The sequence below is a fragment of the Eutrigla gurnardus genome, assembly GCF_963514095.1.
Source record: "Eutrigla gurnardus genome assembly, chromosome: 7".
NCBI classification, from domain to species: domain Eukaryota; kingdom Metazoa; phylum Chordata; class Actinopteri; order Perciformes; family Triglidae; genus Eutrigla; species Eutrigla gurnardus.
In genome coordinates, this window is record NC_139921.1 from 8,342,259 (window position 1) to 8,353,779 (window position 11,521).

General features: G+C 38.9%; 1 protein-coding gene across 1 annotated transcript; it reads left to right on the forward strand.

Moving 5' to 3' along the window:
* The first annotated feature begins 1,157 nt into the window (after nucleotides 1–1,157).
* gsc (goosecoid) lies at nucleotides 1,158–4,016 on the forward strand. Its single transcript, XM_084013153.1, has 3 exons — nucleotides 1,158–1,647; nucleotides 2,427–2,686; nucleotides 3,737–4,016. Exons 1-3 carry the CDS (start codon nucleotides 1,332–1,334, stop codon nucleotides 3,884–3,886), a joined length of 726 nt encoding a protein of 241 aa, XP_083869279.1. The 5' UTR covers nucleotides 1,158–1,331; the 3' UTR covers nucleotides 3,887–4,016.
* Nucleotides 4,017–11,521: the final 7,505 nt, after the last annotated feature.

Sequence of the window (11,521 nt, forward strand, 5' to 3'; positions counted from 1 at the left end):
AGTGTTAAATGCAATCAGCGAGTCCCATTAGGGTCTGAAGTGGGAATCCACGTTACTCCACAGCAGCGTGCCCCTCCCCAAACACACAGACGAGCACCCGCACTCAGCGCATGTTGATTAGCGGTGTAAATATGCAATAAGTACTCTTTTGCAGGCTGAATGGAGGCGATAATGGGCCGTTATCTTATCCCGGTTAGGGGGAAATGTTCGGCGTTGTTAACCCGCAGAGAGCGAGCCGCTGCCGGGGAAAGAATCGCGCTGATTTACTCCCCGCGGAGCAGCGAGCGGTGGGAGGATATTGAGACGAATCCCAGATAAAATGCTCGGCGGCTTCTGTCTGACATGGAAAAATGGTTATTATTAATTTACTCATGTGGAGAAAGAAAAACAAATAAAAGCCTTGATTACAGTTTTACAACAGGTTATTTGAAAAATAATAAGTTAGTAATCGTAGATGTAATGATTATTTTTGGTAAATTATGAGAAGACGATGTAGGCTATTATTATTAAAAAGGTTATCTCTCAATGGCAATAAGGAATGACGCCAAATGACGCCAGCGTGTTACCAAAAAACAAGTCTGACATATTGAAATTAATTAATTGAATAATAATATTCATCTTTAAATAACTTGTAATAATATTCGCACAGTTACGTGTGCTGCGGCTTGGCCGTTAAATAGCTTGGTATCATTTCAAGCAACAACAAAACAAAAAAGTTTTCCTCTTGTAAACCTAAAATAACTCTCCTGTTACACTTTTGTTCCAGAATAGTTTAAAGATTATGAGCTGATTAATGCATTTATTATTATTTATCATTATTTTGGGGTGTCGTTTTCATATTTGACTCTGACTTAATTCATTTACCCCCCCCCCTCCTCCTTATTGTAAATACTAATGTAAATGTGTTCCATCGATTATGATGCCTTCACTGACAAGGAAATAATCGGATTACTCTGTGACCCAACAGCGTTTCCAATAGTCTGCAAACAGTGCGGATTATCTTAATTGAATTAATTCTCAATACACAGATCTGCGGCCTTTCACGCCGCCGGTTGCAGCAGCGGACCTCAGATCAGCCGCTCCGCCGTGACGTCAGCGGGGTATAAAAGCAGCACTGCTCCCTGCAGGTCCCCTTTACACCAGAAGTCCACATCCTCGAGGCGAGTTCGCGGAGTCGCGCATGCAGGGAAGAGCAGTCCACTCCAGAGTCACCATGACGCAGTTTTAGGAGAACTTTTTCCTTCCCACGGAGAACTTTCGCTCCAGGACGTTTTCTTTTACCGAGCAGTTTTCACTTTCCAGAAGTTTCCACATTTCCGAGCTGCGGTGTGATGCCCGCAGGGATGTTCAGCATAGACAGCATCCTGTCCGGCCGGCCGAGCTGCAAGGAGCCGCTGGTGCTGCACCGGAGCGGCCCAGTGGTGCTGTCCGCCGGCCTCACGGACTCTATCTACACCGACTACAACGGACTGTACTCGGCCACATGCGGGCCTTCTCCTCCCGGTGTTCCGTCCGTGAACGGGACCAGGATAGGATATAACGGCTACTACTACGGACAGCTGCACGTCCAGGGCGCCGGAGGAGCGCCGCCGTGCTGCGGCTCCGTGGCCGGCCTCAACCCGCAGCAGTGCCCGTGCATCCCGGCAGGTAGGACCAGCAAACTCAGCCTCTCTTCGTAGATTTAGCAACTTGAATGAAGGCGTGGACTTTCTCACTCAGGACATCAACACAAACTCAGTTTTCGTTCGTTCCAAGTCCTATTATTCTTCTTTAAAATAATTAAACGTGCTATATTTAGTAGTAATACATGGTGGTTTGTTTTTTGCACCTGGTCTCATTTTGACGCCCAAATAAGAAGATGTATTATTTAAAGATGATGTGATTGCACAAATGTTTATTTGTAACCTGTAATGGTCGATTATATATTTGTTTACTTTACTTTATCCCCAAATCAGTGTTCCCGTGAGAAAGTTCCTCTCTCAATCGAGTCAAATATATTTGAGTATTCGTAAGTTTACGATCTTGTGCGTAAAATAACGAATTGCAACGTCGCTTGACGTCAGAACTCAAATAGGCGCATTTAAACCGAATTCTTATCTGATGTCCAATGCATGTGTGGTGTTGACAAATCAATGTCCACATGACCAATCAGTGACCCGTTCCCAAATCGCTGATTTACGCAACAATAAAAACACAGAACATACTTGCATACAAAAGGAAAGACGGTCTGCCAAATGTCAAGTAGCCTAGCCTATACAGTTATTTTTGAACGCAACAGCATTTATATTTACGTGCATAAAAAGAGACAAAGCCTTAAACTATGTCCCGCACCAGCTGTGATATAACCGGATCCAGAGTTCCCAGTTGGATCACTCCAACAGTAGGCTACAGCTGTGTGACGTTTCTTTCGCCCCTCCGCCACGCAGGCTACGACAGCCCGGGCTCGGTGCTGATCTCTCCGGTCCCGCACCAGATGATGTCCTACATGAACATGGGCAGTCTGTCGCGGACCGAGCTGCAGCTCCTCAACCAGCTGCACTGCCGCAGGAAGCGGAGGCACCGCACCATCTTCACTGACGAGCAGCTGGAGGCTCTGGAAGGCCTCTTCCAGGAGACCAAGTACCCGGACGTCGGCACCCGGGAGCAGCTGGCCCGCAAGGTCCACCTCCGGGAGGAGAAGGTCGAGGTGAGACACGTTTGACTTTTTATAAAGTCAGATTTCATTCTGCTTACATAATCACTGCGCCCTCAGTTTAGAAGCTATAATTCTGTTTACTGTTAAATTAGTTCGGAGATCTGTTTGACAGCAATTATTATTATTAGATTCCTCAAGTAGGCTAGTGCATGATAGGCCTACTATATACCTAAACGCATTTAAGTAATTAACTATTTAACATGGTTTCGGTTTTAACCTATACTTATTACACCAGTATTATATTAGCTGCCACCTCTCCTCAATGTAACGGCACTTCATCGAAACATTCAAATTAAATAAAAAAGGAAACGGAGGTGACATCATGTTGCTGACTTTAAAACATGAACAGCTGAGATTTTGTTTTTTGACTGTGCATTTTATAATGAATTACAACAACGACGTTGCATTTACATACCCCACGATATACATGCTATATATGCATATATATATATATATGCGTGCGCGCGCGCGTGTGCAAATATGCAAATGAGACAATAAATGGAAAACCGCGCAATTCACGAAATAATAATCACAATAATAATATTATATTGACGCAGGTGCATATTTTTTGGATTATGTTGAGAATAAAACAAATTAATATACATTCTAAAGTAATAGAGTAACAGTAAGTAATGTAGTGACAGTAAATAATAGTAGGCTAATACAGCAAATTTGACGCATTTTTTTTTTCTTCTTTTTTTTCTGGCCTATAATAAACGTGACGCGCTGTGGGAGGGAATGACACATTACACGCTGAACAGCGAGACCTCCACACATAAACACAGTATTCCGAAGAAGGATTAAAAATACTAAATAAAAAACGAATGTGAAAATAAATAAATGCAGAGCGCCATAAAAGAAAAGAAATAAAGTGTGGAATTGAGGAGTCATCTAGAGAAATGTGTAATTACCTCTGTGAAAGTGAAATAATGACAGATAACAAACCGTCTAACCGGGAACATTGAGATGGGAAATAAATGAAAACATTTAGATATTAAAGTTTCGATGTTAAAAGTGTGCTTTATTTTATTCACCGTGTAGGTTTGGTTCAAAAACAGACGCGCGAAGTGGAGGAGGCAGAAGCGCTCCTCGTCGGAGGAATCAGAGAACTCTCAGAAATGGAACAAATCCGCCAAAACGTCCGCGGAGAAACCCGAGGAGGGGAAGAGCGAGGTGGACTCAGACAGCTGATAGGGACGTGTTGGACTTGTGGACTCGACGGCGTGCTGGTGGTGTGATCAAACGTGTTGCACAGTTGTACATAATCTACATTTTATTATTGACTCTGTGTCCGCTATTTATATTAATTTAAGTGGTTGTTGTGACGTCACGGGACCGCGGAGGACCGAGCGACGCGTCTGAATATATCGTATAATGTTATATGTGACATTTTTGTGGATATTAAATGTTGTATTTCCCCCGTTGTAACATTATTCACAGCCGCAGGGGAAACATGTGGAGACTGTAAAAACATCGGGAGGCTGAGCGCAGCACCAACACGGAGCTGTTAGAAAAATATGCCGACCTTTTGAGTTTTTTTTTCTTTTGCAAAACCTACGTAAAAGGACAACGAGTATTCATTAAAATATAAATGAAATATCAAGATGTTGTCTGATTTTTTTTGTCCTCGAGGTGGAGAGACGTTTGACGTATTGGGTTGTTGGTTTTTTTTAGCTCCTTGTTTCCTTCTCTGACCATCAGGAGATCTTTATTAGCAGCAGTACGGAAGCCCGTACGGTATTGATTCTCGTAGCGCAAACTCTCTAATATTGTGTTCAATTAAGATAGTCGAGTAATTGCCAAATGCTCCAGGGTTTAAAAACGTCCTAATGCCTAAACTGGTGCTCTTTGTTGAGGCCATCTCTGGTATGGTTTTCATTTTGGAGGCAAAATATTCCATAAAAAAGTATACGCTTATCCAAAAATAGGAATTAACTCTACAATTATCAATAAAATTATATTTCTTTCAATTAATGTTTTTATATATAGATATGTAACAATGAATCCATGGTAATATTTATGTTGAATATATACATTTGATCATTTGAAGCGATTGTACAATATACAGTAACTAGTTCAGGCGTAAAATCTGTGTGTGTGTGTGTGTGTGTGTGTGTGTGTGTGTGTGTGTGTGTGTGTGTGCTACAGAAGTAACAACCAGCATACACTGGCCCCTGTCGTGTACTGTACACTACTGATCAGGTCAAACTGTGTTACCATTCACAAGTTAATTTTACATTTTTAAAATAGTAATAAATGGCATCAAACGCCTAATGATGCTCCGTAAGAAAACAGGATGTCATCATCTAGAAATAGAAAATAAAGAACAGACAGGTGTAAGCAGCTTCAGAGCCTCACGATGATCAACACAAATCCAGTCAATACCAGCCAAACACAACTATATACTAATGAATGTTCATTCCTGTAGTCACATTTATGGAATTGCAGTTGACTCTCGTTGCTGTTTTTGAGCTATTTGGGATGTTTTCTGGAGCAGTTTTGAGTGTAGTAGAACTAATCCATGCACTCAGTGGTCACTTTATTAGGTAGCTACACATGCGATAAGCTCCAACACACATTTTCTGCCATAAAGTTGATCTTTTTGATGGCTACGATGTTCAGTTTGTGTTGACACATCATTCATTAAATAGCATTGTTCTCATAGTAAGTGGTGTTGTTTTACTGGACTAAAACAATAATAGAATGTAGTATATTATATCTTCACCGCAGCTGCAGTTGTACTGCATGTCATGCACTGGATTTACACATTTCCAACAATGTCGACTAGAACTGAAGGTAACACTTTCTATGACTCCCATGTCTATAAACATACATAGAATTATTAACTATTTTAATTTTCTTATGGCACTGTATGGTTTATAAGCACTCATACATATTCATAATGCTTTATAACAATAATGTTAGAACATTATAATGATTTAAGAGGTAGGTATTGTATACTTCATAATTGCTGGACTTGTTTTTACAAGGATCAATATATATTATCATTCCCATATTATAAACTTTATAAACATGATAAAGTGGACACTGAGTTTATGTTACTGCCATAAAGAGTAAACAGAAAAAAAAATACTTCATCTAAGTAAACGAGGGCTGTGAACGTGGAGTTTGGACGGCTGTCTGCCCATTTAAAACTATCATTCAGAATTACAACATGTGGAATGCAGGATTTTTAAAAGGGGCTCCTCATTTTTACAATCTCACTGAAACAAAAGTTTAAATCACATGAGAACAGTGGAAATAATTTGTTTTTCATTTATCCAGCGTTATAAATGCATTGCGTGCCACAGCGACTGAAATCGTGTCCTTTGTTGGTTTGCATGCAATTTGGGTTTCGTTAACTTCCATGATTTAAAATACAACAGCACACGTTGGGTATTTAAGAGGCTGATTTCAGTATCGTTATACCGTATGAACACAAGGCAAAAAATAAACAAATTAATAAAAAATACAAAAAGTATTTTTCTCAACTCCCAGTGTTACATTGAGAAACACAATTACAGCTGTGTAGTTAACTGGATGAATAAAATAAGAAAAGTTGTGTGCTGGGTAGAGTCTCATGTTTCAGGGACTCGGACTCATCTTGACCTCAGTATTGCTTAAATTATTGCTACGGCCCTGCAACTACAGTGATTATTTCCATTACACTAATAATTAGTCTTTAAAACGTGCAAAGTGATGAAGACAAATGAGCATCACATGCAAGTGGCTCAAACAGCAAACTACAGTTCCATTCATCCCAGTGGAGAAGCTTCTATCATCGATTATTTTTCTGTCAATGAACTAACAGATGGATTGGACTGTAACAGTTTCGGTGTTCAGACTGTCACAGTCGGTCAACCTGCATCGTGAGCTTCGCAGTGTTTCCACTTTAACAGTCCAGCAGCGTGAGGACGGTATGTGCTTTCACAGCCCAACAATGTCAAAGCCCTTTATGGCCTCTCAACAGAACCGAATGTGGGAATGATAGTTGGTTTAGATCCAGTATCATTGTGGTTGAGAACAAACAGGTACGTTATGCTTATAGAAACAGTAAATCATCATGAATGACAATAAATCCTACATTCACAACGACTTCTTGGATGAAGCTACCAGTGACATAAAAGTCCTGCCGATGGGTAAGCGTCTACATACATATTACCCAGAAATCATTGCCTGTATGACCGATTACCAAAGACAATAAGAATTAATTTATCTTCTATTTAGTTTTTATTATTATTTCACCCTCAAAAATAAACAATGATGGAGATATATTTGCTTTTTCCAGGGCATATAAAGTAAAAGGTACTACTTATGTATTCATGTGAGTTTGCAGTGCAAACACATTAGCTGTACTGTTTATATTTACCCCTTATTAACAGTCAACAGATATTCAGATCTTTAGGTTTTCAAAAACAAATTCCTCTAGAATTATTAGTTATTTTTATCAGCAGAAAAGGATTTAGAGGATCATGTGAAACTATAAAAAGGTTAAAGGTTAAGCATTTGTTTCTCAAACTTCGGTGGGGAATTCCAATAAAGTCTTTATTTTTTCATGTCAATATTCCTGACATGTGACACAATAAACACTGTAGATGAATACAACACAGATTTAACAAAATTCCCAAACACGACAAGAAATGTTATCTGATTATCATAAAAGAGTGAAATGTGGTAACTAAATAAATAAATAAAATAAGCTGCCAAACCAGCTGGGTTTAGTCAGGCGTCCAGATGGGATGAGAAATATAATCACAGGCTAACTTGTATCAACGTAGACAAGAGGCAGGGAGATCTTATGATTTTTCATCGTCTTATTTAAGATTATTTGACTGTTTTTCAACAGCTGGGATCGGCTCCAGCCCCCCCTCGACCCTGAATACAGCATAAGCGGTAGACAATGGATGGATGGAGGGATGACTGTTTTTCACAACAACAACAAAAATTCAGACACATTAAAATAATATCTAAAGTCATTCCTATATGTTTTAGTGACATTTTAAGAGTTCCAAGCATATTTTGATGATTATCTGGAAAATATTGTGAATCGCTATTATTTTGATTGGAATAATCGTGACATAAAATGTTCATATGCCATGCCTGCTCAGGTATCAGCGGTTAGGACATTCAAAGATGCGTTACTGATTTACTTTGACCATAATAGAGCAAATAAATGAGCCCATCCTGCTCATAGAGCTGCAGAACGGAGCCTTTCTGAGTCACGACCAAACGCTCATTTCAGCAAATGTGGAAAACAGTCAAGTGCTGCAATTCCTGTTCTTCATTAATGTCCTCAGTAAAGAAATGTCTTCATTTCAATCATAATTTTATGACGTAATGATCTCAGTCAACCGTTTGACCTGACGTTTTTTGAATACTCATTTCACTTTTTTCCATTATTTTTCTTACCCTTCACCATGCAGACACAGATACTGGGACACTATAGTGGATTTTTTATATATACTTTTTACATTAACAGCAGTTTTATCCATGCTTGTGTTGACGGTACACATAGGTAGGACAACAATGTATTGTTTTACTACATTTATGTTACTCTAAATGAACATTGTACTTATAATATACAGATTGTAAAGCCTTCGTTAAATTAGTAATTTGTGATTTGGCGTATATAAATACACTGATATAAATACACTGAATAAACTGTTGGAAAGGTACTGAAGATAAAAAATATAATTTATTATTTGATATTTATTAGTGTTAACAGTAGAAGTCATATATTACGTCATTACATTGACATTTTAGAATATATCATATTTAATGTTGTCACCAGCTGCCTGCAGGCCTGATGTCCACTGAGATGGACATTAGATTTTGGAAAATAAAAAGAGTCTGTGATCCACAACAAAGGGATGCACAGCAAGCATGGTGAGTTTAGTATGTAGTGTTACAAAGTAAGCCTACAAGTGTGTATTTAAAAGGTAACATATGGCCTATCCCACTTCCTTTTTTTGTCTGTTGCTCTGTAAGGACTACTCTGTCACCTGTTAATTTTTATGTAAAAACATGACATTTGACATTTAACCTCCAAAGTGAAGCCAGTGTGGAATTGCTTTAAACCTGCATTCTTTCTAATATCCATCAGGGGACGACTCCTCTGGTTGCAAAAAGAAGTCAGATTGCATGGATGTCTATGAGAAATGAGCCAACTTCTCACTTGATTAATTATCTCAGTAAACAACAAAACCAAAGTCTCTCTGCCGCCCCCTTATGGCCAGCAGAGAGAATGCAACTTTAAGGCACATGAACTTTGGCTTCACTTTTCAGAACCTGAGGTTAGCGCCTGCTAACAATGCTTAAAAAAAGTTGAAGACTTTCAATCTGCAAGTTCTGCTTTAATGTGTCTTCCGTGTGATAAAGATGACCGTGTGAGCAGCAGTTCTAACTGATTTTCTCTTGATGGTGATTGAAGTTTTAGTATCAGAGCATGCAGACATGCAGCCTGACAGCTCCACTGTGATGTCTGCTTTATTCTAATCAGAGCTGACTGCAGCACACTCGGCCGCCCACACAGCTAACCAGAGGTGGACTTAGCACACACACTTAGCCACAGGTCATCTGAGCCACATTGTTTCCATTCAAAAAGACAGCCAAGTCCATATTCTAGCTGAATACATATTATTCGAAGATTGGCAATTAAACATTTTCCATGATACAAATATTTTCCGAGGAGTTTTATTATTAAGTTGGTTGCAAAAACACGTTCGCATAACATTTCACATGTTTTATATGGAAGCTGCACAGGTAAAGGTACATTACAGTATTTTTTTCAGGAAGTTTCCGCCAAAGCAATAAAGCTGGGTTAACAGAAGCCCAAGGCTGATTTACCAACAGGTTCACTATTCGGTCATTACTTTGTGGTCATTTAATACATTGGAAATGTGCTTCATGTACATATAAAGCACCACTACAGACACAAACTACAGTGAACAGGGCCTTTTTTTAACCTGGTATTCTCTTTATTGTTTGGCTTGAAAAAGTGGGCTTCTGCTCTGCGTCCTTTTGTTTTCTCACTTCTGTTTACGAAGGAAGTGCAACGACTTTGCAGCTTCTATAAATGTTATTAAAGCTATGGTCTACATTCGGAACATCAGTTGAGCCTCTGAGACAGATTTTTAAAAAAAGCATCCCGCCCCCCCCCCCCCCCCCCCCCCCAACCAAACCCCTCCCCTCAGTGTTCCATGATTCAACGAGGCGGGATGACGAGGAGCAGGGGAGACGAGGGGATTGGATGGAGGGTACGAGCCAATGGGAGCCTTCCGGAGCAATGCTGCCCTACAAAGGCAAAAGACAGTAACTGACCTCAGTTTTTTTTTTTGTCTACACAAATGTATTAAAGGTAGAGCAAAGAAAATCTGGTGACTTGTTGCCCTGATGAAGAAATGTGTGTATATAAAAAATCTTGTGCTCAAAGTTGACCTTTGACCCTTTTTTGTCAGATACTGTACTCTGCCTTTGTATTATGTACTAAAAATAAGGAGTAGTGCAAAGGCAAAAGACAGTAACTGACACATATATGTATATGGCCTAACAAAGGCAGAGTACGGTAACCGGACTTGTGCTTCGAAGATCAAAGCCAAAGAAGGGTAACTGCAGTTGCGGCTTTCTGCCATGGTCGCTTGTATGGTTTTGGGAGTTACAGTAAACACAACCCTCTATTTTTTTAAAAAGCAGTCAAATTGAGTATAGATATTTATCCACGTGATAAAGGAAGTCTTTAATATCCCAAAAATCACAATAACTCAGTTTCGACCAAAATGCAGTTACTGCCTTTTGCCTTTGTAGGACAGAATGGCTCACATTGGTCAATTTCTATGCAGGCCTACAGGTGATAGACTGAATGTTTTTTTATTATTCCAAGTCGTAGACCATAGCTTTAAGTTTAAATGATTTTTTCAGGTGAGAAAATAAGTGTGTGATCAGATTATCAAAATCATGCCTGTTTGGAAATTAACATAAAGGTGGAGTATTTGGAGTACAATCTCCTGATAATCACATTTAATTATGAATTAAATTGATCAATTCACATTTTACATTGCATTTATTCCTATATTCAAATAAATTAAAACAAATAAATAGACAAAAACTGTCTACTGGGGCTTTCACAGAACTTCTGCATGAATAATAAACTAGATATAGACTATAAACCTATTTGAGAACATTGAGAACTGACCAGTTGTGGTAAAAGTATTATGATTCTGTACTTAAGTAAAAGCACTAATACCACTGTGAAAATATTCCTGTAAAAGTCCTGCATTCAAAATACTACTGAAGTAAAAGTACGTTAGTATCAACAGCTGAATGTACTTAAAGTAGTTTAAGTAAAAGTTTTTTTTTTTTTAAAGTCTCTCTAAGTATAAAAAAAAATGCAACGCATCACATTGTATAAGATCATCACATGTCTGAAGCATAGCTGTCCTGTGAGAACCACGTACACCTGTTTTAAGCTTTGTGACAAAACGTTTTCCAGCTGATGTGGCACAAATGGGTGGAGCTAAGTACAACTGAATGTTGAATAAGACATTTTTATTGACAATTATCTTTCATGAATAGAAAACACACTGTGAAAGGTTTAAAGTTGTAAAACTATCAGACTGGACAACCGGACCACCAAACAACACTGTGGTAGCACGTCCTGATGTCCCGGTAGCGACCTGTCAATCATAAAGCATACCCTGCTTTATGGTCTATTTGATTCTAAATGGGACAATGATTTACTAAATGATCATCATGCTTATTGAACAAGACTTGTCTCATGTTTACGATGTTTACTAAGATAATAAATCAACTGAGAAATTGGTAATTTTC

Excerpts from the sequence above, each read along its gene's own strand:
- gsc (XM_084013153.1), top strand. The coding sequence starts at position 1,332 with ATGCCCGCAGGGATGTTCAGCATAGACAGCATCCTGTCCGGCCGGCCG. Across the intron at positions 1,648-2,426 it reads GTGCCCGTGCATCCCGGCAG|GCTACGACAGCCCGGGCTCG; the intron begins GTAGGACCAGCA and ends TCCGCCACGCAG. Across the intron at positions 2,687-3,736 it reads TCCGGGAGGAGAAGGTCGAG|GTTTGGTTCAAAAACAGACG; the intron begins GTGAGACACGTT and ends TTCACCGTGTAG.